The 19,267-nt window shown below is 37.0% G+C and overlaps 1 protein-coding gene and 1 long non-coding RNA gene across 2 annotated transcripts; one reads left to right on the top strand and one right to left on the bottom strand.

The window, feature by feature from the left end:
• Positions 1–1,001: 1,001 nt before the first annotated feature.
• Positions 1,002–18,682, top strand: LOC141278030 (uncharacterized). The gene is made up of 3 exons (XR_012330155.1): positions 1,002–2,048; positions 10,644–13,466; positions 17,782–18,682. It is a non-coding gene; the product is annotated as an uncharacterized lncRNA (long non-coding RNA).
• GTF2A2 (general transcription factor IIA subunit 2) lies at positions 11,233–18,796 on the bottom strand. The gene is made up of 4 exons (XM_019947435.3): positions 18,676–18,796; positions 17,598–17,702; positions 14,085–14,211; positions 11,233–11,537 (listed from the first exon to the last, which is right to left on the bottom strand). Exons 1-4 carry the CDS (start codon positions 18,745–18,747, stop codon positions 11,512–11,514), a joined length of 330 nt encoding a protein of 109 aa, XP_019802994.1. The 5' UTR covers positions 18,748–18,796; the 3' UTR covers positions 11,233–11,511.
• Between the last annotated feature and the right edge of the window lie 471 nt (positions 18,797–19,267).

Genomic DNA, 19,267 nt, shown 5'->3' on the forward strand with positions numbered 1-19,267 from the left:
CGCCACCAGGGAAGCCCTACAAATCCTTTTTTATTTAAAATTTTTTATAAAGCAAAACTTTTCCTTATCAACAGTATTGCTACTCTGAAGAACAATTATTTCTTGTTACCGGTTTTCAGAACAATGAATTGGTTACCTAATGACAAACAAATTTATGTGTATTCATTTAGCACTCAAGAATTGTTAAAAAACAAAACACAAAACACCACATACTTCATATGCTGTGATTCACTGCAATTATTTGATGAAGCTCAAAATGCTCCATCTTTGGCTAGTGTATTTTCCTATGGCTACAGTACCAAATTATCACAAACATAGTGGCTTAAAACCATAGAAACTTATTGTTTCACAGTTCTGGATGCCAAAAGTTCAAAATCGGTTTCACTGGGCCAAGTCAAGGTGTTGGCGTGGCCACACTCCCTTTGGAGGCTTTAGGGGAGAATCTGTTCCTTGTCTCTTCCAGCTTCTGGTGGTTGCCAGCATTCCTTGGCTTGTAGCCACATCACTCTAATCTCTACCTCCATGGTCATATTGCTTTCTTTTCTCCTGTATGTCAAATCTCCTTCTGCATCTCTCTTGTAAAAATACATGTGATTACACTTAGGACCTATCCTGATTATCCTATACTCTCCCCACCTCAAGATCCTTAGTAACATTTGCAAACTTTTTACCATATAAGGAAACATTTACACATTCTAGGGATTAGGAGGACCTGATATCTTGGGGGACCATTATTCAGCACATGAAAACTAGTGAGAATCCTTTAAAGATGGCTCCTGTTTCCTTGTGACATGACTCCAGTAATTTTGGTTAACTTCCTTATTTTCTCTTACAAGAAGACTTTCGAAGCTTATTATATTTCCTATCCCTTACCTTTCATCAGCCGTTCTCATAGTTTTTTTTTTTTAAAGTGTGAATGGTATTTATAAACCACAATTCGTGCATTAGGGATGCTCTCTGCTAATGGGTTGTCATTGAATCAAAAGGTCCAGGAATCAAGGGGGTAAGTGAGAATGACACTTGGCAATGTTACATCTAATAACCCACTCAAAGAATTTTTGCTTCCTGTACCTGTAATTTTGGGCTCTGCTGGTTGGGTCCCAAAGGAAGAACACATCCACTAGGAAACCAACAATGCTCCCAGTGAACTGGAAATTGAGACTCCCATTTGAGCATTTAGGGTTCTTGTGCCACTGGACCAATGGGAAAAGAAGGGGGTTATTATATTGACGGGGGTGCTTGATCCTAATTATCAAGGAACATATGGCTGCTGCTAAACAATGTGACTCTCTGGAGTGCCTCCTTAGTGTCCCCATATTCAGTTGTAAAAGTTAAGGCTATAGCAATTCACTAAAGGAAAATTCACTAAGAACTTAAATACTTCAGGAATGAAGTTTAGGGTCTCCCCACCAGGTGAAGAACCCCAGTCAGCTAAGGTGCTGACTGAAGGCAACTGGAAAATGATATGGGCTATGAAAAGAAAGATCAGTCTGATGGCTATTTAATTTATAAAAATGAGGACTATGCTGTCTGTTCCGTGTGTGTGTGTGTGTGTGTGTGTGTATGTGTATAAACATTACATGTTAATCATTTCCCTCTCTCTTGTGTTGTTATGTACAAAAGTTTCAGTGGCGACTAATTTTTATAACTTAGTCTTAACAGTACAAAATATCTGGGGAGTGGGTATGTGTGTTGAATTAACTAGGAAAGGAATTAACATCTCTAGCAGATGTTCATAGTGGTAGGAATTTGTGTCTTTCTTGTGGGGGAAAGATTAAGCATATTTTGTAGAAGAGATAGTTTGTTGTTGTATGTAAATCTCAAAACAGGCAAAAGGATGGGAATATGTACTGAATATATATATATCCAGCACCTCTCAAAGGAGGGTGCTGGATATTCTCTTTTCTTTCAGATGCATATCAACTCTTCTGTATTTCCCTTTGCACTGCTGTGGCAGGAGGAGATCCACAAGCTACATTTCCCAGACTCCCTGCAGCTGGATTTCTGTTTAGTTCTGCCTTTGAGAGGCACTACTGGGATACTGGCAGGTGAGAAGAAGGGAGAAACTACCTTTCTTAGACATTCTGGTAGTGTCACAAGCAACGGCAGTGATAGCAGAAGTGACAGTAGATGCAGTGGAAGCTGTGGCTGGTTAGCGTAGGACAATTAGTTTCTGATCAGGCACATGGTTCAACAGTAGCAGCCTCAGTGGCATAGTGACTGTGGGCTCCGAGTCATACTGTTTTCCTCTTTGCTTCCTCCAACACTGGGGATGTTAGCTGCTTCCTCAGTTCCTATTCTTTAGACACACTTACGTTTCATCTGTTGCTCAAGCTGTTTGAACACCTTTGTAACAAACTCCTTGTATTAAATTCCTTCCGTTTGAAATACTTAATGTGGTTTCTTTTTCCGAGTGGACAATGACTGATACATTTCCTCTAAAGTAGGCACAGGCTTCCCTGGTGGCGCAGTGGTTGAGAATCTGCCTGCCAATGCAGGGGACACGGGTTCGAGACCTGGTCCGGGAAGATCCCACATGCTGCAGAGCAGCTGAGCCTGTGCCTCACAACTACTGAGCCTGGGCTCTAGAGCCCATGAGCCACAACTACTGAAGCCCACGCATCTAGAGCCGCAACGAAGAGTAGCCCCCGCTCACTGCAACTAGAGAAAACCCACACGCAGCAACGAAAGATTCAACACAGCCAAAAATAATAAATAAATTTATTAAAAAAATAAAGTAGGCACTAGAGGGGCCCCCAAACAAGCTGAAGACTTGGCCTTTTTCAAGGCTCCTACAGGTTAAGTTTCAAGACAGGTAGATTACATAGCACTATGTATGGTGGTCTGGGAGTTCAGGAAAGGTTAAGAAATGTGTGAAGCAGAATGGTGAGGAAATCTTAGAAGTGGTGAGGCTTGAGTAGAGCAAACAGATCTGTGATAGGCAGGGAGAAGACAGATTTTTCCCTCAGCATTTTTTATAAGTTTAATAACAGTTGTAAAATAGACACAAAATTTACCATCTTAATCATTTTTACGTGTACAGTTCATTCTTGTTGTTGAGCAACCAATCTCCAGAACTTTTTCATTTTGCAAAACCAAAACTTTACACCCATTAAACAACTCAATCCTCCAGCCCTCAGAGCCTGACAACCACCATTCTTTCTTTCTCTAATTTGACTGCTCTCTATATAAGTGGAATTATATAATGTTTATCTTTTTTTGATTGGCTTATTTCATTTAGCATAATGTCCTCAAGGTCCATCCATTTCAGCATGTGTCAGGATTTCTTTTTAAGGCCGAATGATATTTCATTGTATATGTATATACGATTTTATTTATCCATTCAATTGTTGATAGACACTTGGGTTGCTTCCACCTTTTGGCTATTGTGAATAGTGCTGCTATGAACATGGGTGTACAGATATTTCTGAGTCTTTGCTTTTACTTCTTTTCGGTATAAATGCAGAAGTAGAGTTGCTGGATTAGATCAAAATTCTATTTTTAACTTGTTTAGGAACTGCCATACTGTTTTCCATAGCAGCTGCAACATTTTACATTCACACCAACGGTGTACAAAAGTTCGAAGTTCTCTACATCCTCACCAACACATATTTTGTGTTTCTGTTTTTGATAGTGGCCATTTTAATGGATGTGAGGTGGCCCTTTTTAAGCACTTCTAAGATTTTGTTGTATTGTTTTCTAAGTACATAGTTTTTAACAAGAAACCCATGGGTTTGTTATCTTTGTCTCTGTGGTTACAAAGTGACTTTTACCTCTGATTACTTAAAAAAATTTTCTCTTTATCACTGGTTTTTAGCAATGATATTATGAGGTATGTGGTTATCCTGTTTAGAGTTTATTAAGGCTTCTTTTCTCTGTTGATTTATCATTTTCATCAAATTTGGAAACATTTGACTATTTCCTAAAAATTGTTCCTTTCCTTCTTGGGGGGGGGGGGCGTTGGCACACAATATGTAGAAATCTCCACTTGATATGATCCTGCACGTCACTGAGGCTCTTCATTTTCTCCAGTCTTTTTGTCTCTGCTGTATTTTTTTTTAATTGGAGTATAATTGCTTTACAATGTTGTGTTAGCTTCTGCTGTACAATGCAGTGAATCAGCTATATGTATACCTATATTCCCTCCCTCTTGGACCTCCCTCCTACCCACCCCCCCCCCCCCCCCCCACCGCATCCCACCCATCTAGGTCGTCACAGAGCACCGAGCTGAGCTTCCTGTACTTTATAGCTTGTTCCCACTAGCTATCTATTTTACTCATGGTAGTGTATATATGTCCATCCTAATCTCCCAATTCATCCCACCCTGCTCTTCCCTCCCCCGCAACCCCGTGTCCACATGTCCATTCTCTACATCTATGTCTCTATTCCTGCCCTGTTCATTTGTACCATTTTTTTCTCGGTTCCACATATATGCATTAATATATGATATTTGTTTTTCTTTCTGGCCCACTTCACTCTGTATGACAGACTCTAGGTCCACCCACATCTCTACAAATGACCGTTTCATTCCTTTTTATGGCTGAGTAATATTCCATTGTATATACGTACCACACCTTTATCCATTCATCTGTCGTTGGACATTTAGGTTCTCCATAGCAGCTGTATCAATTTACATTCCCACCAACAGTACAAAAGGGTTCCCTTTTCTCCACACCCTCTCCAGCATTTATTGTTTGTAAATTTTTTGATGATGGCCATTCTGACTTGCGTGAGTTGATACCTCATTGTACTTTTGACTTGCATTTCTCTAATAATTAGTGATGTTGAGCATCTTTTCACGTGCCTCTTGGCCACCTGTATGTCTTCTTTGGAGAAACGTCTGTTTAGGTCTTCTGCCCATTTTTGGCTTGGGTTGTTTGCTTTTCTGATATTGAGTTCCATGAGCTGTTTGCATATTTTGGAGATTAATCCTTTGTCGCTTCATTTGCAAATATTTTCTCCTATTCTGAGGGTTGTCTTTTCGTCTTGTTTATGGTTTCCTTTGCTGTGCAAAAGCTTTTAAGTTTAATTAGGTCCCATTTGTTTATTTTTGTTCCTATTTTCATTATTCTAGGAGGTGGGTCAAAAAAAAAGCTTGCTGTGGTTTATGTCAAAGAGTATTTTTCCTGTTTTCCTCTAAGAGTTTTAGAGTGTCTAGTCTTACATTTAGGCCTTTAATCCACCTGGAGTTTATTTTTGTGTATGGTGTTAGGTAGTGTTCTAATTTCATTTCTACATGTAGCTGTCCAGTTTTCCCAGCACCACTTATCAAAGAGGCTGTCTTTTCTCCATTGTATGTTCTTGCCTCCTTTGTCATAGATTAGGTGACCATATATGCGTGGGTTTATCTCTGGGCATTCTGTCCTGTAGCATTGATCTATATTTCTGTTTTTGTGCCAGTACCATACTGCCTTGGTTTACTGTAGTTCTGTAGTATGGTTTGAAGTTGGGGAGCCTGATTCCCCAAGCTCCATTTTTCTTTCTCAAGATAGCTTTGGCTATTCAGGGTCTTTTGTGTTCCCACACAAATTGTGAAATTTTTTGTCCTAATTCTGTGAAAAATGCTATATATATAAATGTTTTGACAATTATTTATTAATCAGTTTGATCCCCTCAAGTCCTGTTTTTCACCTTAGCTAGGGTGGTTCTAAGCTAGAGTAGCTTTTACTCCATTTTAGCCTACTATTGAGGCATGACCCTCTGGGGTCTCACTCTATTTGATGCCTTAGGTGACTACTGAGAACAGTTTACTCTGGTTCCCCACCCTATGTGAGCTTTGGGAATTGCTGTTTATAACTAACTCCCTAGCTACTCTTTGCTTGGGTTTGTAAGGCGTCATTCTACTTATGTGCAACCAAGCACACAGCAAACACTCTAGGGGACCACTGTTTTGATTCCTTTCTAGAATGCTGCATCTTTCAATCACCTCAGCTTTCCTAAACTCTGATCTCAGTGTCTTCTCAACTCAGCAAGGTTGTCAGGCTCTGTTTAGGTTACCCTCTCCCTGTGTCTATAGTCTGGGTATTTAAAAAAAAATATATATATATATATTTATTTATTTGGCTGCATCAGGTCTTAGTTGTGGCAATGCAGGATCTTCGTTGCGGCATGTGGGATCTTTAGTTGTGGCATGCAGACTCTTAGTTGCGGCATGTGGGACCTAGTTCCCTGACTAGGGGTTGAACCTGGGCCCCTGTACTGGGACCCAGTCTTAGCCACTGAACCACCAGGGAAGTTCCTATAGTCTGGGTATTGCCTCTATGCAGTGAGATGGAAGGTTGTAGACCTCAACTATTTCTTTGCCCCCTTTCTCAGAGATTACAGCCTTGTGCTGCCTGTTTTCCAATGTCTGGAAAACACTTTCATATATTTTGTCTACTTTTCTAGTTGTTTTTGGAAGGAAGTTAAGTCCTGTCCTTGTTATTCTGGAATGACTAGAAGTCTCTGAAGATGGGAACTTAAAAAAAAAAAAATGAGATTAAAATTGACATATAACGTTAGTTTTAGGTGTACAAAATGGTGATTTTATATACATGTATACTGCAAAATGATTACCATAATGTTAATATCCATCACCATACAGTTAGAAATCTTTTTTCTTATGATGAGAACTTCTAAGATCTACTCTCAGCAACTTTTAAATATACACAGTTGACCCTTGAACAAGGAGGGGGTTAGGGTTGCTGATCCTCTGCAGTTGAAAATCCATGTATAACTTATAGTTGGCCTTCTGTGTATGTGGTTCTTTTGCATCTGTGGTTCCACGTTTGTGGATTCAACCTACTGTGGATCGTGTAGCATTGTAGTATTTACTGTTAAAAAAATTCCTGTATAAGTGGACTCACACAGTTCAAACTGGTGGTGTACAACACAGTATTGTTAACTATAGTCACTGTGCTGTACATTACATTCCCTGGATTCATTTATAACTGCAAGTTTGTATCTTATGAGCACTTTCACTCATTTTGCTCACCCTGTCACCATCTGCCTCTGGCAACAACCAATCTGTTCTCTGTATCCATGAGTGCAATTTATTTGAGATTCCACATATGAGGTCATACAGTATCTTTCTCTAACTTATTTCACTTGGCATAATGCCCTCAGGATCCATCTGTTTTGTTGCAAATGACAGGATTTCCTTTTTTTAATGGCTGAATGATCTGGTCCTTGTGGGCCATAGATGACACATTTTCTTTATGCATTCATCCATCAATGGACATGTATTTTCCTGTCTTGGCTATTGTAAATAATGCTGCTTTGAACATAGATGCAGATATCTTTTCAAGATAGTGATTTCATTCCCTTCACATAAATACCCAGAAGTGGAATTGCTGGATCATAAGGTAAATTTATTTTTAATTTTCTGAGGAATCTCCATACTTTTCCATACTGGTTGTACTAATTTACATTCTTCCCAGCAGTGCACGAGGGTTCCCTTTTCTCATCTTCACCAATGCTTGTTGTTTTTTGCCGGTAGCCATTCTAACAGGTGTGAGGTGATGTCTTACTGTGGTTTTGATTTGCATTTCCCTGGTTAATGATGAGCATAGTTTCATGTACCTGTTGGCTGTATTTATGTCTTCTTTGGGAAAATGTCTATTCAGAACTGTTTTTTAGCTATTGTCTGAATTCTTTATATTTTGGATATAAATCTATCAGGCATATAATTTGCAAATATTTTCTCCTCTTCTGTAGGCTGCCTGCTCATTTTATTGATGGTTTTTCCTTTGCTGTGCAGAGCTTTTTAGTTTGGTGTAGTTCCACTTAATTTTACTTTTGTTGCCTTCGCTTTTGGTATCAAATACAAAAAATTCACTGCCAAGACTGATGTCAGGGAGCTTTACACATGTTTTCTTCTAGTTTTATGGCTTCAGGTCTTAGGTTCAAGTCTAATTTAGTCCATTTTGGTTAATTTTTTGTGTGTAGTGTTAAGAGAGTGGTCCAGTTTTCCCAACACCATTTATGGACAAGACTGTCCTTTCCCCATTGTACATTCTTGCCTCCTTTGTCATAAATTAATTGACCATATATGTGTGGCTTTATTTCTGGGCTCTCTATTCTGTTCCACTGATCTATGTGTCTGTTTTTATGCCAATATTATCATGCTGTTTTGATTACTATATATTTGTAATATAGTCAGAAAGCAGGAAGTGTCATGTCTTCAGCTTTGTTCTTGCTTTAGCTATTCAAGGTGTTTTGTGGCTCACTTTGGTAAACAGAATGCGTAAAAGCAGAGGAAGAAAGTATCAGAGAATAAGAGTTGGGACATCCACGAGAGAATACTGTTGACAGTTTTCTAGCACAATGCTCTCTTGAACTAATGCTGCTAAATCTTTTGCTGTATGTTGCAAAGTTCTTATACCTCTTACAAGGTAGAATGCCTTGCCCCAAACCCCAAGCACATTCTATCTACCTATGTACTAGAAAAATAAGATTCTATTATTACTACAGCATATAAAAAAATAGCTGGATGAATTTTCACCAAATTAGGGGGCAGTTTTAGAATGGATTGACAGAACCAATGTTGCAGATTCTTATGGAGAATTTGCACTTTCCCTTACCATGCATTGTTTTATTGATTCCAAATTTTATAACTATGCTACAAATAATTGCTTCTCCAGTTGAGTGAAAACACACACATACATTCCAATATATGTATGTATTTTACATATTTTACTATTAGTGATTCAATTATGACCCACTCAAAACTGACGATAACATACCTTAAGACACTGGGATTGATGTCAACCAAGAGATAAAATACTTTTTTCCCCCTTAACATCAGCTGAAGACAGATCACTATAAACAAACCAAACAATGACCAGTCAGGCATCAAACCCAAAGAAGCTATTCTTTGTCCACTATTTGGGTGTTAAAGTAGTACTCAGTAATACACTGAGACAGGACCAACTGTACGTTACCACACAAAGTCCAGATTTTACAGTTAGTTCTACTAATAGATGAATTAATGGACTTTTTTTCTTCTTCCACATTAACAGGCAAGTAAGCTTATTATCACTGGAGTCTGCGGCCAGGTGGGAGAGCTTATACCAAAGTGGTGTAAGCTCTGGCCGTGTCTCTCCTGTAATTTCCAGTGAAGTCCAAGTGCTGCTGTGGGAAGATTAGAACACCTATATCACTATGCAGATGTTAGCCATGGGTATGCAAGTAATTAGAACTGAGAGGAGGAAATGTCAGGCTATGACTTCTGTACTCCTGCCCAGGCGAAAAGAGAGGTGTGTATGTGGTGGCTGTCTAAGTACAAGAATTGGTTTCAACTGGTGGAATGTGGTATAATCCTAGGGTTTACACCTAGGGACACTATAAACCCTAGGTATTCCACACCAGTTACCTGGATGAGTATGAGTGAGTACTGAGAGTGATGTAAGTTCTTCCTGTCCTTTGCTGTGTTTTCTCATGACTCCTTTGTTAAGCGCTCACAAGGGAAGAGCTCAATATGGGTTGTACTCAGATACAAGTGTGTTTAAGTTTTGAATGATGGATAGGATCTTGATTCTGAAAGGAAAGTCATGAGAAATGAAGGAAACAGCATAACCAAGACAAAAGAGAAATCTGACTTGTTTCTTTCTCAAATTTAATTGGAGCAGACTATGTGCTCATTGGTAGGGAAGGTCACAAAGAGAACACTGGAATAGACTGTGCAGAATGGGCTACAAGGATGAAAGTTAGTTTTAATTTAAGAATCAAGGACTACACTGACGTGCTGAGGTAATACTAGGAGCACGAAGGCATTAGTCCAATTAGTAGGTCGTGGCAGTCAACCATTTCCTGTAAGAAACTCATCATCTAGGTCATGTTACTTTTGTATGTTTGAAAGCATAATCTAGTGACATCATTTATAGGATCTAAAATCCCCCAAAGTATACACCTCCAGCCCTGTACTTTTCTTAAGATCGCAGTGACTGTTAATAACATGAAAAAAGTTTAAACCATAATTTACTCCTTAAGGAACAGAAATTTCTACAACCATTGTAAGTTTACTATCAATATAACCTGTCTCCTAACCATTATGTGGAACCTGCAAAATAAAAAGGTATTGATCTTGACCCACTGCAATTAAGAAAAATCCTAATTAGGTAACCTTTGGTAACTAAGCTTCTAAATCTGTAAAAAGGGTAACAAAGTTCTTCCAGGGCTGTTGTGAGGATTATCCAGAAGAATATATGTAACACAGCACTGATAATGAAGTTAGTGATGTTGGCCATTATCTTACATAGATCAGACCTGAGCACTGATTACTTAAAAATGATGAAACCTATTATATAACATGCTTCTACAACTAAAAAAATAGGGGGACGGTGTGCAATATAAAGGTCTTTTTTAGTACTTTAATAGGTTTATGAAAAGCTATTTTGCTGACGATTACTGCCAACTCCATTATCTCTCAGCAGAGTGAGAGTGGAAGGACGGCTTCACATTGAAAAGGGTTGAACTGGGAATGACCGCAGGATGGGGCTGTAAAAGCCTACTTCTACTAAATGATAAACATTCTCCCTCTGTGACATTTTAGAAATGCCACTTTCTTCATCATATATTCCTAGATTGACAAAGGAAACTGTTTCCTTCAAGTACACAAAGATATGGGATACATTTAATAGGACTTTTTTTTTTTTTTTTTGCAGTACGTGGGCCTCTTACTGTTGCGGCCTCTCCCATTGCGAAGCACAGGCTCCGGAAGCGCAGGCTCAGCGGCCATGGCTCACGGGCCCAGCCGCTCCGCAGCATGTGGGATCTGTTCAGACTGGGGCATGAACCCGTGTCCCCTGCATCGGCAGGTGGACTCTCAACCACTGCGCCACCAGGGAAGCCCTTAATAGGACTTTTTATTGAAAGTCTAATAACTGGTAAGATGTAGAATATTCTAAAAATGAAACCTGACTCATATGGACAATTTAAGAAATAATTTACATGTAAAGACTACATGTTGTTGTTTAATTTTTCCTAGTTGAGTTCTACTTAGATTTTTCACACCAATAATTACCCTTGGTTTTGTACTTAAAAAAAAATTTTTGTAAGGAAAGTTCTAGTCTGGAATTTTGGTCTTGCCCCTGCTAATGCTTTCATCAGTTAAACTAACAAACAATTGATAAAAACTAACTTTACTGAAATGAATGCATTTTCTAATTTCCTTTGCAAGGAACACGGTGCTCTGTCAAAATGCTTATCTAATATCTCCATATTGCTCAGTAGCTCTAGCAGTTATTACTCACATTGAGTTTTAAAATGAATTTATTAAAGAATGGTCTTAGGAAGGCCACAATGTTTGATTTGTCATTAAAAAAAAGTTCTGTTTCTTCATGCTGTATAATAAGGTAATGTAACAAGGTACAGAATTATAAGCTTCTTTCTACTGGAATTCTCTGATAGTACGGCACAGTGTAGTCATTTCTGCAATGCTAGAATAAATTAAAAAAAAAGTCTCTTCTATGCTTCTCTTCAAAAAGCGATGAACAATAACAGGATGGCATTAAAAAGCCATTTTTTTCCTATTCATTCTGTAGTATTGGAGCCAGTATCTAGGAAACAGAGGAGAGACACAGTAAATTCAAGCAGCAACTTAAATTTAAATATGTTGAGAAAAATCTTTCTTTCAAAAGTAAAACAGGAAGTAATGGTGGTGAAGAAGGGGAGACAAGGGTGGAAAAGAAAAGCTGACCACAGTAATATCTTGTGCACGTAAATGTCTTTTTACCTCTGCCTTAAAAGGCAAGTTAACGCTTAGTCTCCACATTTATGTTAAGAGAAATCAAGTTATACTACATTTGGTTCATACAGCTGCTATACTTTTTTTCCAGTCCTCTACTGTCCACAAATTTAAGACCACAAAGGACTATAACATAGAACAGAATAGTTTTAATTCCTGGCGAGAAAAAGACCAAAATTCTAGCCACTATCAATCACTTTCTCTGCTTCTCTATTTGGAATTGAACTTTACTTCAGAAAGCTGACTTTTAGAAGAAATGGGCTTATTTCGCAGTAGTACTGCATTTATCTGGTTACTAAGGAATGGTATTAATTATTACTTAAGCTTCTACCTCTAAATGCACAACTATTTATACTTTAATGATTGATTGTATTTTCTGCTGACACGAGTGCATGGAACACAATCTAAGCTTTTCTTGAATACGCAACAATCGTTTCTTTGAAGAACGATGACTGTACTGTGCTGTAAGTGGGGCAAGTTCCTCAGAAGCCACTGCAGTAGGTAAGGCTGATTTGTACTTTATATACACTGAGGTGTGAAAAAACAGACAATCTTATATCTTTAAGAAGCAAGAGAAATACACTCTAAAGACTACCTCTAAGTAAAATACATATGTTTACATGGACTCTTTGATATTATTAAGCTTGCTGAGGGGGCCTTCACTGACTTTTTGGTTCTTAGCTGTTTCAAATGATTGATCGATTGACACTCTACTAGTCTACATCTGTGCTGTCCAATGTGGTAGCTACTGGCTAACCACATATGGCTATTTAAAGTTAAGAAAATTAAATAAAAATTAAAACATTAAATTTCTCACTTGCCCTAACCCATTTCAAGTGCTTAACAGTCAGATGTGGCTATTGGAGAGTACAGACAGGAAACATTTCCATCAGCATGCAAGTTTTATGAACAGTACTGATCCATATCATTATTAACTCATTTTGATAGTGGTCTAGAAATTATACATTAATGCTTAAATTCTATAGTCTAGTAAAAATCTGAAAACCTAAGGGTTATAAGGGTACTATTAGCCTAAATTATAAGAAAGACATGAAAAAAAGTATACATTATCTGACATACAGAAATGTTATCTGTGATCCAGGAACTATAAAATTATAAACATAGATTTTTTGTTGTTGTTACAGCAAAGAACAAGCTATTTGGTAATTATATAAAAAAGTCATCTTAAAGTTCTTAGAATGATTATCCCTAGTTAACCTTCCGAAATGAAATGTATGAGCCACTGTAACATTGCTAGTTTCAGAGACTCTGACATCTGGAAGATATGATTTCTTTAAAAAGGGATAACGGTATATAATTCTAGGCAGCTATCAAAAATCAGGTTTAAGAGAACAGTTAATGACTTATGTGTAAAAAATGATATATTTGCAAATGAGTACGTGCATACATAATTACTGTAAAGATATGTATAAATAAAGACTAGAAGGTTACACATTAAAATATTAAGTGATATGTTATCTCCAGATGACGTTACAAATGATGTTTTTCTTCTGTGTGGTTTTCTGTCTTTATAGCTTTTCAGTGATAGGGCATTTCTTTGAAACCCAAAACATAAAAACAAAAAAACCTAACCTACAACCTGAGAAACGGAGGGTCCTGCTTTCTACATTTCTCTTTCTCTTGCTTTTCAAAATTCCCCTTCTTGGAAAGTGACAGTATTCTCTATTTAATTTCAGGAATAGCTGCTTTAAACACAAATTGTTCAGATTACAAAGTAAAAGTAAGTATAATTTATATATTTAAAATTCAATTAGTAAAAAGAAAATAATCATGGAACAGAAAGCAGAGATGTATAGTTTTTGAAACATTTAAGGACCTGAAGAAGTTCTTAGGTCTGCTGTAAAAATATCTGCATGTAACAGATCAGAGGACTAGATATTTACCATTATGACTGATAAGGCTCTTATGGTTATTTAAAGTCTTTTAAATAATCATTTTTAAAATGTATAGGTCTCCAACAAAACAGAAACCATAGGATAAAACTGTTGAAATTAAACACTTCCTTAAAGAAAAAGAAAAGCTTTAGAAACACTTCAACTGAAATAGGGAAGAAAAGCTTATTAATATGTTCCCCCCCCCCCCCCCACCGACCCTGCACACAAAGTCAAGCTGTGGAAGTAGTCTATGTGTCATATGAAATGTTTATACCTAAAGTTAGTAAGAGGACTATGTGAGATCTGGAATCCAGAATCTAGCTGAGAAAGAAGCCTGGTCTCTCTATCTGGGAGTGGATCACTGGCCATTTTCTCCCTAAATGTCAGATGAAAGTTTTCTAAAGACTCATGAAAACAAGATTTCAAGTAGCTTTGCTTTCACAGTAATTAGGGCAAACACTTACTTTTACCATCACAGGCTACAATTTTCACTTTATCCACTTTAATAAGTTCTGTCACCTCTCTGAATTCAACATCATTCAATACAAAAGTCCACACATTATCGCAGAATCTGTATGTATTTAGAGAGCCCTTTAAAACAAAACATTTAGACAAACCATGAAAAGTCATTTTTTCCCCCTCACATTTTTCTCCAGACAATTTAAGAAAACCTAGCTACAAGTACATAATTCTCAAAATAGGATGAAAATTAAGGAAAATCTTAAGCAAGCAATCTTAAGTGTTAATCACTTAAAGAAAAAAATTGTAGATAAATTTGCTAAGGGAAGAGTTAAAAAATATTTTAGTTAGCAGACTACTTTCAGCACTGGAAAAGCCTGCAAATTACTTACCTGAAATCTTAAGAAAAATTGAATGGAAATCTGAATCTGTATTTCTACTGCCCTCATGTGGCTAAATTATGAAAATGCATTTGAATTTTTTTATATAAATACTTAAAAAAAATACTTTTTAAAAGCAACCGATTTTACTGTGTATGTTGATTCTCTGAATTTGTACAAAAGGAAACATTCATTTTCATCCTGTGACTTATAGCTCAGATGAATTACTGTATTAGCCACTAAAATTACATTATTGTCCTCTGCAACTCACATTCTTATAATTAATATCTATTCCTCCTAAAAAAATTTTATCTGAACATTAAAAGGAACTTTTTGCAAGGGTGGACACCAACAGAATATAATCAAAACCTGAGAGAGATATACATGCACAAGTATTTACATATGAAATTTAGTATTCAATGAGACATTTATATGCCTTCAGAAAAAAAAATTCAGCACAAAACTGTTCCCTGCAGTGTTACTTGTAATATCAAAAACTGAGTTCTCATTAATGGCTTAAGTTAGAATGATTATGGGAATTTGAATAATTACTATTTGTTAGACTATACTAGGCACTGAGAATACAACGGTAAGCAATACACATATGATCCCTGTCACCCAAGAAGGTTAGCAGGGGAGATCACTAAAACAAGTAAATACATAGTGTAACAGTGCTATGAAAGATTGTCACTGGGTACAATGGGAGTACGGTAGAGGCAGCCAAGTAGGACAGAGAAAGCTTGAGTCCCAAAGAATGAAAAAGAGTCAACGGAAAGGTGGGACAGCAGAAAGGAAGACAAACACTTGGAATGGGATAGTAAGTTCCTGAAAGGAGAATATGACAGGAGGTCCTAAGGTGAAAGAGATCATGGAGAACCTTGGGAAAGCTCTTCCCTATTGTGAGGGCATTAGGACGTCAATGAAGGATTTCAAGCAGAGGAGTAACATGATGAGATTTCCATTTTTGGTGATAACATGAACAAACTAGAGGGGAGTCTGACTGAAGGAAGGAGAGACGCTAAGAAGCCGATAGCTTTTAGCTGGCTGAATCAGACAGGTGAAAGTGGCTGGGCGATAACAGAGGCAACGGGGGTCCCGGGAAGTGGAGAGATTTTAAAAGGTAGATCTGTCAACGCTTGCTAACCAACTGGATACGGTAGGGTGGGCAACAGAGAAATCTTTGATATTCCCAAGTTTCTGGCTTGTGTAACAACGCATTCATAGAAAAAACTGGTTTGGGAGGAAAGTTAAATTTGAGTTTCAGCTACATCTTACCATATCCAATAAGCAGCTGGAGTGTAGAAGCAAGCATGGGAGCATATCAATTTTAAAGCCAAGGACTGGATGAGATCATTCAAGGAGAATATGTGGAGCCCTAGATAACCCTTAAGGAAAACCAGCAATTAAGTGATACAAAGTAGCCTGAGAAGAGGGGCCAGAGAATAGAAGAAAAAAGCCAAAATAGTAAGATTTCAAGGGAAGTATGCGTTTCAAAAGAGACTAATCAATAGTATCACTAATTATGCATTAGATTTAGCAATAAATAACTTGGCAAGAGAAGTTTCAGTGGAGAGGTGGGAGTAATGCATAGAAAATCACTCAGGACATATTAAAAAGATGCAGTTGTAAATGTAAAAAAAAAATTTTTTTTTAATTAGATCTCTTCCTTGAGTATAGTTTGAGCCGTTGGAAGGCTGAACAACCAAATGCCAACCTCAATGTTCATTTCTGGCTTGTGTATAATCAGAGATCTTATAAGTGTGTGGGTTACTGTCATATCCAGTTAGTGGCAGATATGTCAATGACTTGAACCAGGCAAGTCACTGCTATTTATGATTAGCATGTGAACATTCAACTATGCTGAAATTCTGTTCTTTATATTAAAAATTTCCTTCTATATGATAGATAACATGTGGCTAAACTGTATCTTTAATGCACCACTAATAAATACATATATTTTTTACATATATCTACTGAATAACACTTTTTTACAGTTAATTTACCTTTAGCTAAGGACATCCAAACTAGAAACCTACAATAATACAACTAGAAGACCACTCAGGCCTTGTGAACCCTACGACTCTGATAAGTAGTCAAACAAATTTTCTACATGGGCAAGTACGTATCAACATGGATCAATTTAGAATTAAAGGATCAGGTTCTGAATGACAAAGTAGGCACATTTGTATGTATGGTTGTACAAAAAGGAAGCTTTGCCAGCATTATTACTGTTAAAAATTCAAGAATCCACTGATAAAATTTTATAAAGCCACGTTTTACTCCAGATAATTGTTAGGCATGTGAAAATCATGTGACTTATTTATATGAACATAAAATACATGCAGATTTTACCCCGTCACTAAAATAAGTCAAACGGGGCCTGTCTTCTTTTGCCCTGTATACCCAATATCCAGAACAATGCCTCGTATTTAATAGGCATTGAAATGTTCGTTGAATAAATGATAAATTTTTCTTTTGTGCTTTTCATCACAAACTAAAACCAAAAACCCCAAACACTGATGTTCTCTTAAATGCAAATTAACATCTATATTCTTTTCATTTGTTGATTTTCATATCTTGTAATCTGAATTTACCATCGAATTGAGAAAGACAGTTTTGTTCAGTTTGGGATTACTGTTCAAAGTACAAATGATTCAAATGAGACCAAGCTACCAGAAGAGACCATTATCTGCCAACAGGTCAGGTCTTTATAAGCCATGTTATCTAAGAGTAGGTGGGCAGCAACGTGAAGTTTCTAGAAATAACTCTGAACTTCCCTGGTCAGAGTTTAAAAAACATAACTGATCCTTAGAGATTACTCTCACTTACCTTCAATCCTGCAGATAATGTTTCAGACATTTGAAATCTCAGTAACTCTTCAGGGAAGGTAGCCAAACATACATAGGCTGATTTGTGAAAAACAATGGAATAAGAATCTAAAAACAACTCTGTATCTAACATTAAGTGGATGAACTTAATATACAGATTTAAACATCAAGCAGGATTTAGTTGTTATCAAACAAGGTCCAAAGTTTGATTAAGCCATCTCTTTTTATGATTAATAAATATGTAGGTGTCCTAAAAAGCACTATTGTAACAACCATGGTGCAGCTTCTAGATTTAAGAAAATATCCTTACCCTGAAATTGACTCGGTTCCTGACCCTCTGTGCCAACGCTGAATTTATAGCCTTATCAAACTGAAGTAGAACTTGAAGGGCAAGCTGGGGGGTAATCTGTTGAGACTGAGAAAAAATAAAGGTCATGAATCTTCTTAGAGAAGAATATTAAAGAAAAAATAAAACAAAAATACATGAATTATAGGGCTTCCCTGGTGGCACAGTGGTTGAGAATCTGCCTGCCAATGCAGGGGACACGGGTTCGAGCCCTGGTCTGGGAAGATTCCGAGCCCTGTCTGGGAAGATCCCACATGCCGCAGAGCAACCAAGCCCGTGAGCCACAACTACTGAGCCTGCGCGTCTGGAGCTTCTGCTCCACAACAAGAGAGGCCGCGACAGTGAGAGGCCCGCACACCGCGATGAAGAGCGGCCCCTGCTCGCCACAACTAGAGAAAGCCCTCGCATAGAAACGAAGACCCAACACACCCAAAAATAAAATAAAATTTTTTAAAAAGCTAAAAAAACAAAAAATCATGAATTATCATCTAAAATTTAACTGAGGTTGACCAGAGCCTCTAAACTAGAATCCCTTAAACTAGAATCCCTTATTCTTTTTGCCATAACTGACAACTAAGAAGCAAAGGCTGACAATATTTTCTTGCATTATCTTGACACAAACATAATTTTGAAAAGAAAACATGCAGTGATGTTACAACACCAGGACAAAACTTTGTCTACCACTCCTTCACAGTATCTGGAAAGAAGTGTTCGATAAATTGAAGGAACCAAGTTTCTTTTAAATAAAAAACTTGGGACCAATAATACGTTAAAAAAAAAAAAGTCTAATTTTATCAAAGCTCAAAATATATGAAAATAAATGGAAAAATGTAATATGTTCTTGGATGAGAGGTTTACATAAAAAGGTTAATTTTCCTAAAATTAAAATATAAATTCAAAATTCTAATTTAAATCTCAAGACTTGTATTAACTTATCCAAAGTTATCTTAAAGCTATGTAGACTATGCCATTCTCATAAGTATGAGAACAAGAATTATTATAGATCCATCTAAATAAAAATGTTGATTTTTTACTCCCTCACCTGTATAAGCTCATCGAGGCTCTCCTGAAGACTGTTTCCCAAAGTGGTATTTCTGTACAACTGATATGCCATGGCTTAGGAGGGAGAAATTCTTTTTCTTATTCAGGCTTGCATTGATATCCTAAAAATTTAATATGAAAGTATTAAAAAATTATAAATTACATATGTAACATAGTCTACTTCATATTTTCTAATATATACTATTAGCATACTATATAATAACTGAGGAATTGCAAGGAATAGTTAAAAATAGTTTTTCTATATACTTTTTCTATTATTTCGACGTAGGCATTTATACTCCTTTGTACAAAGTACAGATATATATATTAAAATGTACATCTTTACCATTTCTTTCAAATATCTACCTTTTGACCTAGTCTAGAATTTACCATGTACCATTCTTTTCTACTTACTGTCAAGTCACTGATCCAGACAATCTTCAGCTCACATTTGAATGCCTTCCCCTTCATTTTCCTGTTCTCTTAAAATTCAGTATTTAGAGTGCCTACCCAGAAGATAGCACTGTGACAGGTACCATGGAGAGGAAGATAAAGATACACTTCTGACCCTAAAAAATTTATACTTTAGAAAA

This window comes from Tursiops truncatus, chromosome 2 (assembly GCF_011762595.2).
Source record: "Tursiops truncatus isolate mTurTru1 chromosome 2, mTurTru1.mat.Y, whole genome shotgun sequence".
Lineage (NCBI taxonomy): Eukaryota > Metazoa > Chordata > Mammalia > Artiodactyla > Delphinidae > Tursiops > Tursiops truncatus.